Source organism: Rhineura floridana, chromosome 2 (assembly GCF_030035675.1).
Source record: "Rhineura floridana isolate rRhiFlo1 chromosome 2, rRhiFlo1.hap2, whole genome shotgun sequence".
NCBI classification, from domain to species: Eukaryota; Metazoa; Chordata; class Lepidosauria; order Squamata; family Rhineuridae; genus Rhineura; species Rhineura floridana.
The window spans coordinates 204687205-204708640 of record NC_084481.1 but is presented as its reverse complement, the minus strand read 5'-3'; the positions used below and the strand labels follow the sequence as shown (position 1 = coordinate 204708640).

Genomic DNA, 21436 nt, shown 5'->3' with positions numbered 1-21436 from the left:
TCGGAGGTTCCTAAACTGTGGTCCGTGGACCACAAGCTGTTCATGAGCTTCATTCAGATGATCCATGGGATGTCCACTTTAAATATTCATGTTGATTTTTCAATTGTATTTTTATTGCTTCTTTTACTTCTTATATTGCATTTTATTGTATTATTAGGGGGACTCTGCCCCCCTGCTCACTTTGTTCACTAACCAGCGACTCCCCACCCCACACCGAGGGATTCCCAAACAGATCACCCTACTCACCCACCCCAACAGGTCACTAAGATTCCTCGTCTCTTCCCCCTCCCAACAGGTCACCAAGCTAAGCTTCCTCCTCTCCTCCCATTTAGACTTCCTGTGAGCAGGGAGGCAACCAGCTGAGGTGAGCAACACAGGAACAGTGGGGAGCGGCCAGGGCAGCACCTCAGCCCCATCCTTCCCTTCCACCATCTTCCTCCTTCTTGGCTTCCACTGCTGAAGTTGTCAGTGATATATCAGGATAACTGTTGCAGAATTTGGTCCAATGCTGTATTAATTTGCCTATTTCATATTCCATTTACTAGTCAAATATTTATGTCTGCTGTATTCTCTTTGATTAACATAGCTACTAAGGCTTTGACTGACCTTTGCCCACAGACCCTCAATCTCTACTACCAATATGTGAAACTGGCACAGCCAATGGAACTAGTCAGGCACAAGGAAAGCAAACAGGATTCTGCTCAGCTCTTCCCAAGTCATTTCGCTTCTTCTAATATATGTGTTACAACACATTTTCTACCAGTTTATCTGGATGGATTTTCCAAAGATGTGGGCATTTGAAAGCATTTCTAGCAGCATGATCTTCTTTTTCAGCATTCTACTTGCATTCTTTTTCATAGTCTCTGTGTAGTAATGTAAACTGTCTGCACAGCTAGGCTAGAGTTTTGGCAAGCAACCCACATCCACCAAGGGACATGGCTCTTACCTTGCCATTCAGTTCTTTCAAGTATCACAGCAGCTGCCTCTAGGCCAGGTGTGTGGAATCTCTGGCCCTCCAGATATTGCTGAACTACAACTCCCAGGACCCCCAACAAGTATGGTCAATGGCCATGAATGTTGGGCATTTTTGTTCTGCAACATCTGGAGGGCCAAAAGTTCTACACACCTATGCTATGGGAACAGTTCTCTTGCTAGAGTGCTTTTTTGGTGGCAATTACCACAAAAAGTACCTCTTCAGCTTTTACCTCCGTCCCCCCCCTCCCTTTTTACAATTATATCTGCCTCTCTTTTTGAGTTTTGTTTCTTTTCTCAGTTCTCTTTTTGGGCATTCCACCCCGATCAGGCTTCTGGCTCTGATGGGCTTTCCCCACAAATGTAAGCCTTGTGGCAGCAAAAATGTTAACACCTTAAATGTTTGTAATTTTAGCCAGTCGCTTCTAGTTGCACCTCAGCCTAAGTGTCACAAGAATTATGAAGTCAATTTGTTTGTGGACTGAGGGGCTGGCAAACAGGCTGATATACACATTTGAAACCATCTTTGCTTAATTCTAACCAAATCTCTTCAATTGGAAACCAACGTTTTAATGGCAAATAAAAGTGTTTTTTTAAAACTACAATACAGAGGAATTCACTTAATGTTTTAAGCAGCAAAAGCTTTTCTTTTTGCCCACCAAGGCATTAATCTCTCAGTATCTATAAAGGAAGGTTCCAACCATTTCTCTCACCCTAGGACAACAAACAAAATTACAGATAGAGGCCCTCTGGGGTGCCTTCTTGTTTCTTATAAAGAACATTTTCTTTAGATTTTTTGAAGTCTTCATTGGTTACTTTCATTCTCCGTTCCCGCAGAGCCATCAAGCCAGCTTCTGTGCAAATTGCCTGCCAGAGAGGGAAGCCTCTGGTTAGAAAATTATGGATCTCACTTATATTAAATGCAGTGAAAAGATAATTTTCAGTAAGCAATACTTGCAATATTGTCCAGCCAAGGCTGCAATCTTATGCAGACTTACTTAAGAGTAAGCCTCATTGCACTAGTAGGGACTTACTTTTAATTAAACCTGCATAAGATTGGGATATCAGTCTGTTAACAATGGTTCTTCGCTTCACTAAAGAAAAAGGCAGTTTGACTGAAATGCACAGTAATCATTCCCTCTCCGTAATGAACCCTCGTGGAAAAGACACTGTCACAGCAGAGTCCAATGCTTTTCTTCAACATTTGGGCAATGTGCCAGAACTGACACTTATCACAGTGGAAATTTTTACAATGAAGCATGATTGGGTTTAGGCAAGGAAATGGAGGAGAAATCTCATCAGTCAGCCATGGTGCATCCACCATTGAAAGGCAAGGAAGCAAATAAATAAATAAAATAAATAAAAGCACACAAGTGGGAGGCCAGGGCTTGTTTTCAACTCTGGCACTTATTGCTGAGGCTTGAGACCGGGCCAGTGTTGCCCTGATGCCTTGTCCGAGGAGCACGCTCAATCACATTTTATTGGCCGTTCTGTGATTTTATCGTTTTATCATTTCATCATTATTATTCTTATTATTTATACCCCGCCTTTTGGCCAAAGGCCCTCAAGGCAGCTTATGAAGAAAAATAAACACAGGTGTAGAAATACAATAAAAACAATACAATTTACAAAAATTAAATTAAATAACAAACAACATTACCATTATCAGCACCGCCAGAAAGAGGAGGTGGTGGTACATTTTAACATGTACATCACCTTTAGATGGCTTGTAATAGGCAGTACATAAACACTTTTATATCTAATTAAAAGACCCCAACTGCATCCTCCCCCACGCTCCCCGCAAAAACCAATCTACAAGCACCAATGATTCACTACAAGCTTTAACATCAAGGAGGCAATCTTGTGAAACCTCAAAGCTTTAGCAGGCTCCTATTTTCCTGCTCTCTGGGTGTCTGGCAAAATGTTCAGGCATTTCTTTCATTTCCAATTAGTTTTTTCGCATAGCAATGGCCTGCCACTTCCAAATATCAATGACTTTCTAAGTGGGGGTGGGGATGGCTGACCATCATGGAAAAGATTCCCATGACACTGGGCATTTGTTATCAGGCAAGCAGAAAGATGCAATTTCTAGTAAAAGAAAACCCCTAACTTTTCAAAAAATCAAGAGTGTTCAGGCAACAGTTCCTCTAAGAGCTGGTAAAAGTAAAGGCATTTGTGAGGGGATGAAACATGTGAGGAAAGGAAGCTCAGATGATTCACCCTACGTGGGGAAACTTAATTACTTATCTTACCTTAATATCAGCACCAGACAGATCATCTTTCGCCATAATCAGCTCATCCAGAGTGACGTCATCTGCCAAAGTCATTCTGCTAGTATGAATTTGAAAGATACGCTTCTTGGTTTTCTCATCTGGCAGAGGGAATTCAATCTTCCTATCAATGCGTCCTGAGGATTAGAAAAAAACAGGCAGCTCAGATTTTTACCAGAAGGACAAACAGCTGGAAGGATTTGCTTGGGAAGTGGCTTCAAACTGAGACAAAATCATTTCTTGTTTAAATGCGGCAGTGCAACTGCTCACTGGGGCAGGGTATCACCAACATGTCACCCCAGATGCTGAAAGAATGGCACTGGCTGCCCATTAACTACCAGGCCAAGTACAAGATTTTGGTTCTGGTCTACAAAGCCCTATACAGCTTGGGACCAGGATACCTGAAAGATCATCTTACCCTTTATATACCCAGCCGATCACTGCGCTCTGCAGGTGAGGGCCTCCTGCAGATACCATCTTATTAGGAGGTGAGTTCAGCACAAAATAGGAAGTGGACCTTTAATGTAGTGGCACCTACCCTTTGGAATTCCCTCCCCTTAAATATTAGACAGGCACCATCTCTGTTATCCTTGCAGTGCCTACTTAAGACTTTCCTCTTTCAACAAGCCTTTTAAGTAGAGACCTTATCCCAGTCTGCATCTGTGCTGGAATTACTTTTAAAAATATATTAAAACAAAGCATCTTAAAGTTTGTTTTGTTTTTCAATTGTTTTAGAGTGCTTTTAGTGTTTTGTTTGTCATCCTCTGGGAAGAAGGGTGAAATATATATTTAATAATAAATAAACCAACCATATTTTTGTACTTTCCCCTCCACAGTTCACATGTACCCCCTGATTAATGGGGCTAAGCATTTCTTGAGGTTTCATAAGCTACATTCTTCTGTGATGTTTATCTCCTGTCTTTCTTCCATGGAACTCAATATGGTCCCCACAGGGTTCCCAGGCTATCTCCTATATAGGTACTGACCAGAGGCAGATCTGCTTTTAGCTCCAGCAAAGTTGTTTCATTATTTGTCTTCAGAACGTACCCTGGGATCTGGTAGGTGGAACTGGAACTGCTCACATTCACCCTTACCTTTCCTTTTCTACTCCTACCTCTTTCTGTCTTCAGAATCTAGATCAGCCTTTCCCAACCTTTGGATCCCCAGATGTTGCTGGACTGCAACTCCCATCAGCCCCAGCCAGCATGGCAAATGGTCAGGAATGATGGGAACTGTAGCAGTGCCACATTATTAGTATTGTTATTAACAACAACCATACAAACAACAATAACAATAACATTAGTATACCGCCTCATAGCCGAAGCTGCTCTCTGGGCGGTTTACAACAATTAAAAACATTAAAAACAAATATACAAATTTAAAAACACTTTTTAAAAAAACAATTTAAAAACACACATACAGTAATGGCATTATATAACTAATAAAGACTAAGCTATAGAAAGGAAGCTCTTAACCTACTGAAAAACTGCAACATTCTAAGTATTTCTTTATTGAATTTACATCCTGCCCTCCCTTTCAAAGGAGCGCAGTCAAATGTAATATATGAAGAGCAGCAGCAATATTAATATTAATAAAATAATAAAGAACTTGCAATTGAAGGATCACCTGGCCTGATTAAAGCTGGATCCAGTGTTTCTATTCTGTTAGTAGCCATGATCACTTTTACGTCTCCACGTGAGTCGAACCCATCTAACTGGTTCAGCAGCTCCAGCATTGTACGTTGGATTTCCCTTTCACCTCCTGAATTTGAGTCATATCTTTGGAGGAAAGGGAACAGAACCAAAGTAAGTTGCATTGCAGCAGTTTCCACATAAGATGATGCTTCCCTTTATATTCTAAATAAGATCACTGAGCGATCAGAGGCAAATGGGTTATGACACATGCAATGGCTACATAACAATCTTTTTCCCCGTAAGATGTATCATTGTCAAGATTCAGTAGACCCCCTCCGGTTAAAGGCACACCAGTTCCTATGGCCTAGAGCATGTCATGAGGAGACCAGTAACTTTGAATTTCCTAACCCGGTGGATGAAATATCCCATGAAGCTGGATGGGTGGGAGGCTGGACTCAAACTGATATACAAATGGCACTGCCTTGCTTGTACTTGCTTAGTTTGCACTGTGTTAATGCTGCAGGTCTTTTCTGCCCCTTCTCATCCCTCACCACCCACAACTTGCAGTATCAGAAAAACCCTTCAATGTGGAAAAGAGGTGCTTTTACAAATGTCATAAACTTTTGCACACATAATTTGCTCTGTTTAACACAGTTACATTTCAGAGTAATGCAGAAGCTAATTATTAACTGTTATCCTGGCTTTCTTTGTTTCTAAACATGACTGTTTTAGGTTCCAGTGATGATTAGGTCTTACAAATTACACAAATGGCTCAGCAAGAGTACAGTGTAAGAATGCTCTGGCACCTATACCACATCAGAATCTAGCATCATCATATCTTCAAACTTACCCCCGCCAACAACGAGGGCTAGAAATGTTTTAAAATGAAAGCTGGGATTATCAGGATTCTAGCAAAAGTCTGTGAGCAAAAGAAAACTAACGTTTGGGGAGGGCAGCATGCAACACAGCTATCATGATCCACAAACTCTTATCACTGAGTGGCTGGAAAGGAAAAAAATGAAACCAATTCAGAGATGTATTTGTTATACTCCATGATGATGGTGATGGACTGCCTTCAAGTCGATTCCGACTTATGGCAACCCTATGAATAGGGTTTTCATGGTAAGCGGCATTCAGAGGTGGTTCACCATTGCCTTCCTCTGAGACTGAGAGGCAGTGACTGGCCCAAGGTCACCCAGTGAGCTTCATGGCTGTGTGGGGATTCGAACCCTGGTCTCCGTATCCAAGTAAAAACAATGCCTTACCTTTTGGTACCTATGGCATCAATTTCATCAATGAAGACAATTGATGGAGCATGCTCCTCAGCTACTCGAAACAGTTCACGAACAAGCTTTGGACCATCTCCCAGGTACTTCTGTATAAGCTCAGAACCAACCACTCTCAGGAAGGTGGCAGAGGTTTGGTTTGCCACTGCTTTTGCTAATAATGTTTTACCTGTTTGATTTTCAAAACACAGGTAAGTTAGAGCTTGCACTCACTGTGACTAATCTGCATTACACAGGTACACTGCCTGCAACTTATGGCTTAACCTTTAAATTAATCTAACAAATCAGCTACAGCTTTGGAAGTATTCACATGCTTCGAAACTGACTCTACAATCTGAACTCATGGTTCCTGGGGAAAGGTCCATCACTGGGGGGCAGGGAAGAAGCTATTTAAAGGAATCCCTGGAAAACAATATTTGTCATGGCCACATCTAGTAAAAGATTTTTAAAAATAATTTCAATACATTCAAGATGGTGTACAGCCAAAATTTAAAGAAGCAAAATCAATGCATAAAATATCAAAGTTAGTTTGTTAAAAAAACAACAGACAATATAAAATAAAAACAGACCTAATAAATAGACAAAGGGTTTGAAGAACATTTTACAAACTCAATGTACAAAGGCGCAACGGTAGGAAAAGGCCGTAACCTGCCCCCAAAGATGGCAAAGAGGAAGCAGTCTGGGCTTCCTGCAGGACAGCATCCTAGAGTTTCAGGACTGCAACAGAGAAGACCCTATGCCTTGTGGAGCCAACCTGGCCTCCATGTAAGATAGTATTTTCAGCAGTGCCTCACTGGTAAATGTTACATGTTCCGATTGTGCGCATTCATACATGGGAGAAAACACTCTGCTCAATCATTCAGGGCGCAGTGTAACATGTGGTACCTTCATTTTCAAAAGGGCATCTCTTGCAACTGAGGGCTTGGCCAGACACTACTTCTGGAACCTAGCATGCGAGGGAGGGTTTGGGGCTCATGCACGCCTATACCCTGTCTACTCTCCCTGCACATGTGTGCGTGTGTGTGAGAGCGTGCGCATGCACACACACACCAGGCAGAAAGGAACATCTCATCTGCTAGACTACGATATTCATTTTTCCCTGGACCTCTCACCATCTATGCCTGGATAAAGCTGCATCAAGTGTAGGAAGGGGAAATGAGGGGGGAAGGGTTTAAATTCAGTGGTACAGCATCTGCTTTGCATGCAGAAGGTTCCAGGTTCAATCCCTGAAATCTCCAGGTTGGGCTGGGAAAGACTCCCTGCCCGAAACCCTGTAGAGCTGCTGCCAGTCAGTGTGGATAATACTGAGCTAGATGGACTAATGTTCTGACTCAGTACAAGGCAGCATCCTATGTAGACCCAGGACTTTTCTCACAAGGTTCGGGTTACAACAACTGACCAGGCCTTGACCAATTTAAAGAATAAGTCTGTAAATGCACATTTAGTGAGGAAGGCTAGCAAACAGGCATTCAAATGATGACGCCTATTACCTTCTATAAATGGGGCAGAGGCAAACTGTAAATCTAGAAGGCAACTCCTGATGGATTCTCTCAGGGTTAATTAGCTCTTACTCCAAACACTGATCAGAAATATTAAGATGGTTTGTTTTTGCTAAATAAATGCCATCTTATTAAGCTACCGAGATGAACAGGTTCACTGCACCTCTGCTGTGAGAGAGCACAACTGCCTGACCTCTTTGCTCTTCTATAGGAGCAGCAGAAAGGAAAATCGGCTGAAGGAGATACATTAAGCTTTACCCTTCACCAAGCATGCAAACCTTGGTGCACATCCTGTGTTTCCAGACCACATTGTTGTAAAGAACAATGCCAGGGATAACAGCAAGACCCTGACATTCCAATCTCTAGGTAAAGCCCTGAGGGTCAGATTGTTTCAATATTTAGAGAGATTTTTTTATTTCAATGTACAGATATATAAAACTAGAAAGAGAGAATAGCAGTACCTGTACCAGGTGGACCATATAGAATGACTCCTTTGGGTGGCTTTATACCCATCTCTTCATAATATTCAGGATGGGTCAAAGGGAGCTCCACGGACTCCTATAGGGAAGAAATGGCATGCAGCTTCAAAGCACTAATCAATTTGTATATCAGCCCGAGGAAACAGGTCACAGCAAGGCTCTTCCTGGCTTAAAAAATCACAGACCAGGCAGTGCATTGATGATCAGGATCAACATTTTCAAAAGTGAATGTCAATGCTGAATATTTTAAAACAGATGCCCATAACTCTAATGTTTCTGCTGGAGCCCCAGAATGGCACAAGAGCTGGAGCATCAAGCTGAGAAACAAGAGCCCCAAGATACAGAGGGTTGTATTTCACTCAACTTGGGTAGTCTCAGGCAATTCTGTTAGCCTAAACTCCCTCATGGAAGTAAAAGGCACAATCGCCTTGGAAGGGACTGGGATAAAAGGTTAAAATGTAAAAGTTTATACTGTTATTTATTTAAGGATTTCTACACTGTTCTACATTCAGAGAACACCTGAGCAGCATACAGAAATAAAATATAAAGCATAAATACATATAATAAAAACAATATTAAAAATAAAAACCAATCAGTATTAAAAACTAATAGACTAGTTTTGGAAGGCTTGGGACAAAACAGTAAGTTTTCAAAAAACTTCAGAAACATAACAATGTTGGGGTTTTCTTAATTTCTACAGGAAAAGAATTCCAGAGAACTGATGTCTTAGTGCTAAAAACACATGCCCAAGTCACAGCATGATTTGCAACAGAGACGTGCGACACCACAGACAGATCTTCACTTGGCTGCATCTCTGTACTGAGCTAAACAAACACAACTGGAGTTGCAGCAATAGTTGAAGTGGAGTTTATATTACATTTTAAAAAATCATAATGTAATCCAATGTTCTGACAGTTCCTTCTTTTATCAGTGCTAAAAGGGTGAATACCTTAATTTCTTGAATCTGGTTATCTAAGCCTCCAATATCTGCGTACGTCTCTTGCGGGGCTTTCTCCACCTTCATCACTGTAACTAAAGGATCTGTGTCATCCATCAGGACTCCTATCACAGCATGGACCTAATCAAAACAGGCAGCAGCACCAATAAATAAAGTAGCATGTCCCTCACATGGGAGGGGTAACACATTTATGTGAGTGTTATTCTTATTACAAGCAAGGAGCAAGGCATAAATGATATTAACCCAAAGTCTGCAGGTCAGCTCACTTGGTCAAAATCACCACCAAACAAGTCAGCAGCAACCACAAATAACTTTAACTACTGAGTCGAGCTAGTATTTGTGTTTTTTGGTTTCTGTACACTTGGCCCTGACCATGTCCACACATGTGACTGTGTGTAGGATGAATAACATGACCTAGGTTGTTCACTGGTACAACTACAGCATCATAGCAACGATCCCCATGAAAAATTCATCTGAACTTCAGATGCTGCTGTCAGATTGCTGCAGCCTTATCTGCAGACAGACCAAGTTGCACTGTAGGTTCTCCACACAATCTGAAGCACATGTTCAAGTGAGGATGGCTCAGGTTCCATCACTGCAATACCAGCTGCAAAGATGACAAGAAACTGGTCCCATCGCTTTGCATTAGCTCAGATGTCCAAACAAACTGGCAGAAGCAAACAGAGCAGCAGACAAGTAATCACCCTCTCATGAAAATATTTTCAAAGCTGATCAAGAGAGGACAAGGTTTTTGCTTTTCACCACACCTTTCCATTCCACTTCAGAGAAGCCACAACTTGGTCCTGTTCAAATGATAAGGACTTCAGGGAGTTGCAACTAGTTCACTCCATTGATTACATGTGACCAGCTCTCTCTCATTTGCTTGCTAAGGTCCTTTATTATCTGTTGCCCTCCTCTGAATTCTCTCCATTAAGTTTGCATCCCTCATAAAATTTGTTTTGACCAGACTACAAGAGGTGATAAAAATATGCCTGAGGCAAACTTGGATTGCAGCAGAGAGTAAGATAAGAAGCAGGCCCACTCCATTGGCTGGGCTAGAACTAGCTCCACTTGGCTCACTTTCTCCCTTAACTCTTTCTATTCCAGCTGGTCATAGGAAGAATATAAAAACTGGTGCCTAAATTTGCTTGTTTTCTTCCCTCGTCATCCTTTTTCCCTTTTGTGTCATGTCTTTAGATTGTAAGCCGGCAGGCAACTTTCCAGCTATAGAGTGGGGTAAAAAGGGTACACACTTTCAGAGGCAGGCTAAACATCTTTAAAAATGGCGTTAATTACCTTATGATTAAGTAGAACTGAACACCCTGGCTCCAGCAAATCCTTGTCTACAAAAGAGAGAATGCTGACATAGTGCTCCGATCCCACTGATGTCGATACGATGGCATGATTATCATCAATGATCTCCTCCAATGTCCCTACAGACATTGGGGTCCCTCTCAGATCATCCACCTTTGATCTCTCTTCCTGCAGACAAAAATAAGATGTAATGATGTGTTACAAATTGCCCATCCTCACCAACCTTCTATGTCTATGGCTGAGTGAAGATTAATAGGGTCACTTTTGGTGGCAGCCTCTACCCCTCAAAACAAGGCAATGCCTAACCGTACACATGTTCAGAAAACAAGGACCTCAAACTAATGCCATTATGTTGAAGGAGAAAGGCTTGGGGACCAGGTAAAATCTTCAGTTAATATTGCCAGAGTTTCCTAGATTTTGTAAACTTCCTCACTATAGGGAAATCCTCAGTTACCAAACGGAGGCTGGCTGATGCTTGTGTTTTGTTGTGGGCATGCCACTGTCTTTTTGCCCAAACTCAATTCCAATTCCACCTAACTGCCAACAGTAGGACGTATGTGTGTTCCAACACTTTGGTCGGCTGGAACATAATGATCTTGATAGATGGATATATATTGTATCTCTGAGCAAACAGTTAGGCTGGGGTATGAAAGGTACTTACCCTTCCCTGCTCCAGGACCAGCAAGAACATAAAACTGACAATTGGTTCTGTGTAAGTGTTCACCTACTGAAGTGAAGTTCCACAACATCTAGCTTGCTTTATGCCACATTATCCTTACCTAGAGCTGATGAGCATCATGTATCCTTCTCAAAACACTTCTATATTGTTTTAAGACCCCTGAATACATCCAAACCTTTTAAAATGAAGTCTTCATGATTACAAGAGTAAGCTATATATATGATGCACTGGATTTTAAAGTGCAGAAATAACCCAAGTTCATTTTGTTGTCTATGAAATAAGCCTAGTTTAAGAAACATGTCAAGTTTCATGAACAATTTTGAATATGTGCCAGCAGGACCGAGCCACCCCCCTCCAAATCCATTCTCTGCTGGTGTTTTTAAAATCACTTTTCACTTAATCTTTGATTAGTCTTTGATGTTCAAATTACAGACAATGGGTTATGTCCAACGTAGCATTAAGTTAAAGTCACTTAGTGGTATACTTGTTTCAGCGGTGAAATGTTTTGCACCAGCAGAATGTTGTTGTGCCAGAGAATGCATAAGCAGGTTGCTGGTAACTTTGTTGCCCAAAAGATTGCATGATCTGTTGTGCAATGAGTTTCTGCAAGCACAACTGTTGCAACATTACTCGCCCTTGTGCTAGTGGACAGAGAACACTGGATACTGCACAATATCCATACAGCATTTAGTAAAGTATATATATTTGATGATAGCACATTTAAAATTTTAATCAATAATGGAAAAAGCTGTGGCATTTTAGAGACATGTGCTTTCCCCAGGCAATGCCTATTTTGCAAAATTAATTAAACAGACTGAAGGTGGAAAGCATATATATAAACAAATGGGCTGAGATACAATGGAGGATAAAATTAATAACCAAAAAAAGTCAGGAGGGGGGTCATTTTCTTCTCTATATATACCTCTTGCTTTTCTTCCAGAGGTTTCATCTGTTCCTGGTTTCTGATGAATTCTTCCTCCATTAAAAGGTAATCTTTAATTCTTTCCAGTTTCAACAGTTTAAGTCGGCATTGGGTGTGAGGGGTTACTATAATTAAAAAAAAGACGAAGAATAAAATATACAATCTGTGTGGGTGAAACTGTGGGGAGAATAATGCTTTCTCCATTCTTTGGGACTATCAACTAAATTGGCTTTAAGCTCCTATCTTTTGTCTAGGATTCCTACTTTTCCTCCTGCCACTGATACTGCTATCTTACTGAATGAATATGAGACAGCACCAAATGGAAGCATGCCTACCTTGTAGGGATGGAATTTCAAAAGACTCCTGGGTGGAGAAGCTATATGCCAGCGGGCTGCACCAGAATTCTCTGGTAGAGCTCCTATAATTATTAATACTATTGCTATTACCTACTACTACTTTTAATTCATAATTTGACTTCAGTTTTGAAGGATAAATGTGTTGATTTATTATTTATTTTACTGACAACATCTGCATACCACCCAACAACTTAACTTTCTCACACAATTTACAATGCCATAAATATTTTTAAAAACATACAAATATTTGCAATAAAATTAGAAGAAATAAAACGACCAGCAACAAATAATATAAAATAGCATTAAAATTATTAACGGCAATACTATGTCTACTCAAAAGTAAGTCCTAGTGAATTCAATGGAGCTTACTTTCAGGTAAGTGGGGTTAGGATTGCTGCCTAAAAGATTAATTTTAAAATCCCTGGGAAATTAAAAAGGTCTTCACATGGCACCAAAAGATAACATGGACACCAGACAAGTCTTTCTGAGAGGGCATTCCATAATCAGGACACCATCATTGAAAAGGCTCTCTTTCCAGCAGGCCCGCCCTTAGCATGTGCGGGGCCCGGGGCAAAAGCATATTTTGGGGCCCCCCACATTCTTTCTCTCTTTATATATATATATTTATACCAGAGCATATGCTTGAATCCTGATGTATTACTCAGGATTCAGAATAGCATCACAATGACTTATGGCTGGTCCTCACTTTTGTGGCTTGTCTGCTACTTCTGCATAGTCAAGTTCCACACTGCACTGTAATATCTGAAATGTGGAGTTGTTATGTACTCTGACGCTCCCATGTAGTCCCAGGTGTGTCCAGTGCAGCATGGTAGAAACCTGACCAGGCTGAAACATCAACCATGCTACTAGATTCATGGAAGAATCAGCTCTTTGTTAATGCACTCTGAGATGTTGTATATTTACTTTCTAAGGATACAGACTAGGTATTAATCTGCTGATGCATTTGTGTTAGGTTTACACTGAGATTGATCATGCAGACTATAAGGAATCAAACCATAGCCATTAAGTTCAAATGTAGCCTGCATGGTAGGACTGTTTGCACAGCAGCCCTCCGTTCCCTACCATCACAAACCAACTTTTGCAGACCAGTCATGCAGAGAAACAAAATGCCTTTGGAACAAACAAGTGTTGGTAACCCAAGCAGGTGGGACAAGCCATGGCAGCCTTTGTCAGCCTGGTACCACCAAGATGTTTTGGACTACCATTCCTATCAGGCCCAGCATGCTTGTGCTGGCTGGAGCTGATGGGAGTTACAGTTCAAAACATGTTGAGGGCACCAGGTTGATGAAGGCTGAGCTACAGGTCATAGGGGAAGACACCCAATCCTCCAAAACCCTTCCTAACCTCAAATTTGATATTAATAAGATCCCCAGGCCTGAGAGCATTCAAAGTGAGCATATCCATGGGGCTTTCTAGATGAAAAATGTTTTAGAGCGCAGGTTAGCCCTACATCCCATCTTTAGTTACGGGATCCTTGATGGTCCCCAGAGGAAGGTACAGGGGAACCTAAGATCACACAGAATGGGGGGGAAAAAACCCTTTTTAATCAGAATAGTGTTGTAATAATGCGCTGTGGTTCAGTGGTAGAGGATCTGCTTTCAATGCAGAAGGTCCCAGGTTCAATCTCTGGCAACAGGTAGGGCTGAGAGAGACCCCAGGTCTGAAATCCTGGAGAGCTGCTGCAGCTGAGTTTCCCGCATTTGGGGAAATCGCAGGGGTCAGCGCACCCAGAGTGCAATGAATGAGCCTCACCGTAGGAAAACCACCTTCATGATCATGCTATCTCCCCTGCCAGGTAAGAGCTGCTGCCAGTTAGACCAATGGTCTGACTCGATATAAGGCAGCTTCATATGTTCCTATAAGTGGCTGGAATTCCCCACAGTTTGGCTGCCTAAATCTCATTGACATCATTGGAATTTAAGCTGCTTTATCATGCACAGGATTCCAGCCTTTGGCTGCAATCTAGCACAGTGTTATGGCTGCAGCCCTATACATATGTCCCAGGGATTGAAGTCCCACTGAACTCATTGGAGCTTACATCTGAGTAGACATGTATAGGATTGCACTGTTAGTGTGCTTAAGTCCACTGAAACCAGTAACCTTGTTCATTATGCTGTAAGTGAGATGAAATCTAACAAAATGGGGGGGAGGAGTTTAGACTAGATATAATCCTGGAAGGAAAAGTTTTTTGGAAGTTGTGAAAATAGGACAGACCATGCCTGTATGTTTCCGTTAGTCAAATTATGCCTTGAGCTGGCCTCTATTAGCTGTTAGTAATAAGTTGGAAAGCCTGCTGCTTGTAATGGGTCTATCGCTTTAGCTTTTAACTGGTGCCTTGGACCTGTTGACAAGAAATATGAGAGGATTTACATGATTGGGTCATGAGCACACAAGCCTTCTATCTCCTGCAGGCAGATAAATTTGTAGCATTGTTTCAAGAAGGTGGCCTTGGAACAAGCAAGCTGCCTTCGTTGTGGGTTCTGCTTAAACTTTAGCAGTAATTAAGGAGATTCTCCTTTCACCATTGCACAGACAGAGCAGACCTTCTGCATGCATACTCTGTCATAAGCATTTGGCAAACCCCAGATACCCTTTCCTCACTCTCACACTCTCTTTTGGCGAAGCATGGAACAAACTATGCATATCAGAGAGTGCTGCAAATGATAACGCAATAAATCAGCAATAAAGAAAATATATTAATCTACTTTCTGAAGAACAGTGCATGACCCCCATAACGTTTAAGTACCTTTAAATCTCATTGACTTCAACGGCAGGAGCGGGATGGGGTGTAAGTTAAGTATGTGCTTAACTATATATTAAAGAGAGGCTAACTCTGCCTATATTCAATTTATTGTTATTATTATTATTATTATTAATTATTACCTACACTTACTTAATTAAATTTATATCCCACCCTTACTCCCAAAGGGAGTCAATTGGTTTGCATGCAAAAGTCACAAGATTGCAAGATATACTCCAAAATGGACTGAGCAAAAAGGTCTGTTCTATGGCTTTGCTCTCCTACCTCTGAGCCCTAGATATTTTCTTAGGGCTTATGAGCTATAGAAACGAAGTCGAAGGAGCTCATGCCAGAAAACTTTCAGATCTTTCAAGTAAATGGGGAAGGGGAGAATTTTCCTCCAGGGACGATGACAAAAAAGGGACAATGACAATACATTCAACAGGATCTAACAACGACAACAACAACAACGCAAAGGCAGCAGTTTGCATGTAGGCACAAGGGGAAGAGAAACCAGTCCCCACGAGTTACTGACCAAGTTAAGGCAGCAGGGGACAGGAAGCAGCGAAGAGGAATGTGGAAGACGGAGGAAACTGACAAGACAAGGGGAGAAACTTACACGGCAGCCTTTGCGTGGCTTGCCGGATGGGCTGCAAAGGTGATGCAATTGTGGATTGCTGGAGGAGCCGCTCTCCTCCCTCTGGCAGGCTGGACAGCTCGGCATCCACGAGCGGAAACCTCTCTCGGCCCTGCGAAGCCCTGCGCTCCTCACCTTCCTGGAGGCACAGCGGCTACAACTACAGCTGAGGCCAAGCGCGGGGGCCCCCCAAAGCACGGGGCCGGGGGCAACTGCCCCACTTCCCGGTGCCTTGGGGCAGCTCTGCTTTCCAGTAGCCACAACATATTTCATTTGCTGGGCTCTGAAGATGACCTCAGGGTCAAAGCAGGTATATTTGGAAGGTTGTAGCTGGCTGAAACATAACATGCTCTGCACAAGTAGACATCGTACAAGTTCTGAAATCTGTGATGCAGTAGTAGGCCGATGTTATGAACACAGATGGTTGCCATTGATCTGTCTAGCTCAGACTGACAATAGCTCTCTAAAATTTCAAGGGAAGCAGTCTCTCCCAGCCTTGCCATCTGAGTTTTATAAGCAGAGATGACCAGGACCTTCTGTATGTAACACATGTAGTTCTATTGCTCAGATACAGCCCCTCACTAAGATACATACAAACCAGCTGTGCTTACCCAGTGGAAGTTTGCTGGCAGCATCTGGTCCCTTTGTTTTCTTCTTCTTTTTCCCCACTCGGGTTGGAACTGGGGGCTCATATTTCTTCTTCTTGTCCTTTTTATTCCAAGAATCAAGTAGAGAGAGTCAGAATGGAGACAGAGTTGACCACATGGAAACTTGTGTAAAGCTAGCACCACAATGTGAAGAAATGTGACAGATGACCAGGAACCAGGGAGTCGGAGTCAGTAGAAATGTACCAACTCCGACTTCAAAATAAATTCTGATTGACAATTTTCTTAAAATATAAATTCACAATATCAAAGAAGGTTCCCATGAAGTCACCTGTATTTGAGCATTTCACCATAACTCAGGATAGAAAACATTTTGTGTATCAGTGTATGACACAGGACCCAGATGAAGACAAATGCTGTGATGCCAAGATCAGCGCATATTCAGGCAGCGATAAAAAATGCTCCTACGAGAGCTTCCAGTTTAAAAAGACATTTACAGCCCTTTCCAGGGCTGTGGAGTCAGAAGCAATTTTGGGTGGAGTCAGAGTCGAACAGTAGAAAAATAGAGGAATCGGAGTCGAAGGTTTGGCGTACCGACTCCACAGTCTTGCCAGGAACAGGGTCAACTTCCCCTCTATAACATACAATTTCCTAGACCAGGTATGAGGAACTGCACCGCTCCAGAAATTGTTGAACCACTGCTTCCTGGTGGTTGGGGTTGATGGGAGTTGGAGTGCTACAGGTTTCACATCCGTGGCCTAGACCATTAAAAGGAGAAACACTGAAGCAACCCCAGCCTGCAACTCCTACCAAAAACCAGTCACTGATAAATACCTCTCCCGTCAATGAACTACAACTACAAGTTCCTGACTGCATCCTGAGTGGCCTCTAATCAGTGGTTCCCAACCTGGGGGCCGGGACCCCCAGGGGGGCCGTGAAGTAATCCAGAGGGGGCCGTGAACAGTAAAGAAATGTATTATTTTTTTAATTTTTTAAAGAAGTCTTCACTCCTTCTACACTGTCTGCTTTCCACTGCCTCTGCAGATGACACCCCTCCCTTGCTCCAAACAAGGAGGGACGCCTTTTGCTGAAGCGCCAGAGCGTCTTTCAGGCGCACTAAGGGCAGGCATCTGCCTATAAAATACATGGCAGATGCCAAAGGAGGCTGAGGGTGGAGCTACCAGGAAGAAGAGGGGATTACTATCACTGATTCCTGTCTCCTTGCACTGCCGCTACTGGCAACGCCCTTACTTAGAATGAGAGGAGAGGGCTTCTTGTGAAGCAAACAGAAGCAAGGCTGCAAAGAAAGGCTGCTTTCCCCCTTCCTTCCTGGCAGCCAGCCTGCCTCCCTAGGGGGAGGGGGTCACAAAAAATGTTCAGCTTATAAAGGGGGTCCCGTGCTCATAAAGGTTGGGAACCACTGCTCTAAAGGATCACCACTGACAATCTCAAGTCCAGAAAACAGGCTGAGATAATAAATCCTCCTCTGTGCTGCTGCTATTCTTGGCAGTAGGAGCTAATATTTTACACACTTCTACGGCCTTGGAAATCAAATGTCTGGAGAAACATGGTCTACCTCCAAGACTAATCAGCCCATTCAAAGCACAGTTTGTCAAAGAGAACTGTTACTCAGCTGGCTCCAAACAATAACAGGTTCAAAATAAGGTTTAAGTTAAGTGGATAACAAGACCATTTAAATGCCATTATGGCAAGAAGCTGATAGAACAGAAGCAACTTCAGTTGGACCAACTTATTCTGGTGAAGCAAAGTGTGTTTAAAAGTTTCTGATTACAAACTCTGGATAATCACGGTAATACTAACAAACCCTGGATTATTAAATTCAGTATTTTCCTGTGGGTTAATATATCACAGCGGCAACTGATCACATTTTATGATTAAGACATTATCTATATGCAGCAAGTAAAAGCCATCTGCACAAGCTGGAGAAAATGGGGATGCTGCAGTGCAAATCCAACATCTATTAATAGGCAATTACACTACATTATGCACCCAAGGAAATGGTTCTCAATTAGCACAGAACAGATTTTCTAAAAGAAAAGGTATTGCTGCATTTCTCAAGAAAGTATACCTGATAAAAGTATTTTTGTATTTTCTTACTTTGTCATCCTTCTTGCTACCTCCAGGACCATGTCCACCACTCTGGCTTTGACCCTATTGGGGGAGAGAGGAAAACAGAAGATCAAGTGGTATTCTAAAAGACAGTCTAACCCGCATGCTTGAACTGTACTAAACATCGTTATATTCAAAGATCTATACCAAGTCCCATTCTTTTCAATGGTATGTACTTCCATGTTAAGGTTGCAATCCTATCCACACTTTCGAGGGAGCAAGTCTCAATGAATTCAGCACAAATTACTTCTGAGAACACATATTTAGGATCACACTACATGTGTGTTTAGGACTGCAACCTTAGAACTATGCAAAATAGATGTATACTTCCAGCATCCTAATGAAACGGAAGGTACAGTCAACAATCTGCTGTCATCCCCATTGGCAATGGAATACATTGCTTTAAAACTAGGATGCAAGACTGTGACCCCCACAAACACTTTTAGTTTTAACAGAATAGCGTGAAAGTGAAGTGCTTTTTAACAACAGTAGTATAAAAACAGCCTTCTGAAGAAAGATTCAGTGAGTTGTGTTTGAAGACCTACCTATACTAGCATGGTGGTGTGCACCCCAGTCCTATGACCACTTACTTAGAAGTCCTATAATGTCCAGTGGGGTTACTTCCAGGTAAGAATGCATACAATTGCACTCTAAGTGCCAAAGCAATGTACCAGGATGTCCTCTATTCAAATCCCTCCACTACCATATACTTTAGCCAGCGGTCTTAAGATGAATCAATACATGCTCAGCCTTAACCACCCAGCTATAACATGCACAGAATACTGACCTATCTTATAGGGTTCTTGTATGGATTACAGCGATAATGTAAGGGAAATATTCTGAAAATGCTAAGTCACTAAGTCATTGTTAAGCATTAAAATAAAGCACTGTACAAATCTGAAGAAAGAATCATTGAGATGGTAGGGCACCTACCTGAGCAGTCAAATTCCTCTTCGACAAGCCCTAACTATCTGTATGCATTTTGTTCAGGTCAGAAATGAAGATTTATTTTCCTATCAAATTTATACCACACCTTCAGCAAAAGTACAACCAAGACAGCATACAATAAAAAAGTGAGTACGCTGAACAAGCAACCTTCCAATAAGAAACAATCTTGTGGACTTTTAAAAGGCTCACTGGAGATAAGCCCAAGCACCTACTTTCAGAAATCTACCTTAAAATATATATTCGGTTAGATAAAGGTGCCTTGAGAATGTGTAGGGCAGATGTCTTACAGGACAACTCCATACTTGACATAGCAGACATCAGAGAAACTCCATACTTGACATAGCAGACATGATTACTCTTTATACACTAGAACACAGTCCCTTAACTTTGCACCTGCTCCAGATGCTTTGGACTACAACTTCTGTTAGCCTCAGGCAACATAGCCAATGGATAGGTATGATGGAGTTATAATTCAAAACATCTGGAGGGCACCAGGTTAGGGATAGGTATACTACTGTTTCTTACAAAAGACAGATAACACGTGATGACACACCCACATATTTATATACATGTCTGCGAATTAGACTCTTAGGCAGGCATATTTATGTGTACATATAGGGCATTCGCACTTGAAATAATTGTTATGGAAAACATTACTATCACATATCTACTATAAAAAACATGGAACTACTCTGAAGAGCAACAAACAAATTTCAAGTAGTTTTGTTTTTTTGGACCAGAATATTTGTATAAACAATTCAGAGATGTGTACTGTATGATACACGCACAGAAAGTGTGCATCACATAAATAGACAGGTGGGGGGGAAGTGTGAAATGTTTCCACAGCAGAGGATCAAAACTGCAAATGGACGTTTAGCTAGATATATCTACTTTTAGACGTTAACACACTCTGACGACCGCGCAACAAGAGATTCTCGCATGGTGGTTCATGACAGATGCTCTTGGAGGTCACTGATTCATAGGGTCGCCATAAGTCGTAGTCGACGTGGAGGCAGATAACAACAACAACAACAACTCTTACGGCGAGCTCCCAGAATGGGCTCATCTTCCTTCGAGTTCCCTCCTCACCGAAGCACTAGTTCTACTCTTCTCTGCTTTTTCGTTCCCTGTCCCATCCCATCCCACCTTAGGCAGGGGAGTGACGATGACACCGCATTAATCCTGCGAAGCGCAAGGATGCCGAAAGGGAAAAAAAGGCCATTCCCGGCGCCAAAGGATTCTACCCCATCTCTCTATCCTCCTCCTCGCAACATCGCCATTCCTCAAAGGAAGGCCCCACCGCGGCGCCCACAGACAACCACCATCCACCCTCGCTCACTCACCATTCCGCTCACTCACAGCCGGCCACCGGAAATGGACATGTTAAAGCGGCGGAAGAGGAAGCGGGCTTAGTACGGGCCGCCACGAGGGTCAAGTAGCTTCAAGAGCCAAGCAAAGAGGGGGGCGGAGCCATGGGTTCGCAGGCTTCTGCGCCTGTCTGCATCTATGGAAGCTAGGGGCGGGGCACGGTTGCAAATAGTCAGGGAATGGTTGTGTTTCCAGTCTATCAAACAGCGGGCGATGTGGTTTTTTTGAGAATATATTACACTTTTAAATGAATTGATCTGTAGAGATCCATTCACGCATCATCTTTCTCACTTCCCCTAGAAAAGGAGAGGAAACCTTTTGGAAGCGAGGGATTCCAATGACACTAGAAAAGGCAACAATGCTGGGAAAAATAGAAGGAAGTAGAAAAAGAGGAAGGCCAAACAAGAGATGGATTGATTCCATAAAGGAAGCCACAGACTTGAACTTACAAGATCTAAACAGGGTGGTTTATATGGTTTATAACAGATGCTATTGGAGGTCGCTGATTCATAGGGTCACCATAAGTCTTAATTGACTTGAAGGCATATAACAACAACATCATGGGAGCGGGAGCGGGAAGGGAGATTAATATTTTAATAAATAAGTAAATAATGGATT

General features: G+C 42.2%; 1 protein-coding gene and 1 pseudogene across 1 annotated transcript; both read right to left on the bottom strand.

Moving 5' to 3' along the window:
* Positions 1-1521: 1521 nt before the first annotated feature.
* On the bottom strand, positions 1522-20898 carry PSMC1 (proteasome 26S subunit, ATPase 1). The gene is made up of 11 exons (XM_061611944.1): positions 20794-20898; positions 18491-18544; positions 16379-16475; positions 12014-12138; positions 10395-10580; positions 9090-9218; positions 8123-8219; positions 6142-6331; positions 4869-5020; positions 3225-3379; positions 1522-1839 (listed from the first exon to the last, which is right to left on the bottom strand). The coding sequence occupies exons 1-11, from the start codon at positions 20794-20796 to the stop codon at positions 1705-1707; spliced, it is 1323 nt and encodes a 440-aa protein (XP_061467928.1). The 5' UTR covers positions 20797-20898; the 3' UTR covers positions 1522-1704.
* On the bottom strand, positions 14044-14193 carry LOC133378626 (U1 spliceosomal RNA; annotated as a pseudogene).
* Positions 20899-21436: the final 538 nt, after the last annotated feature.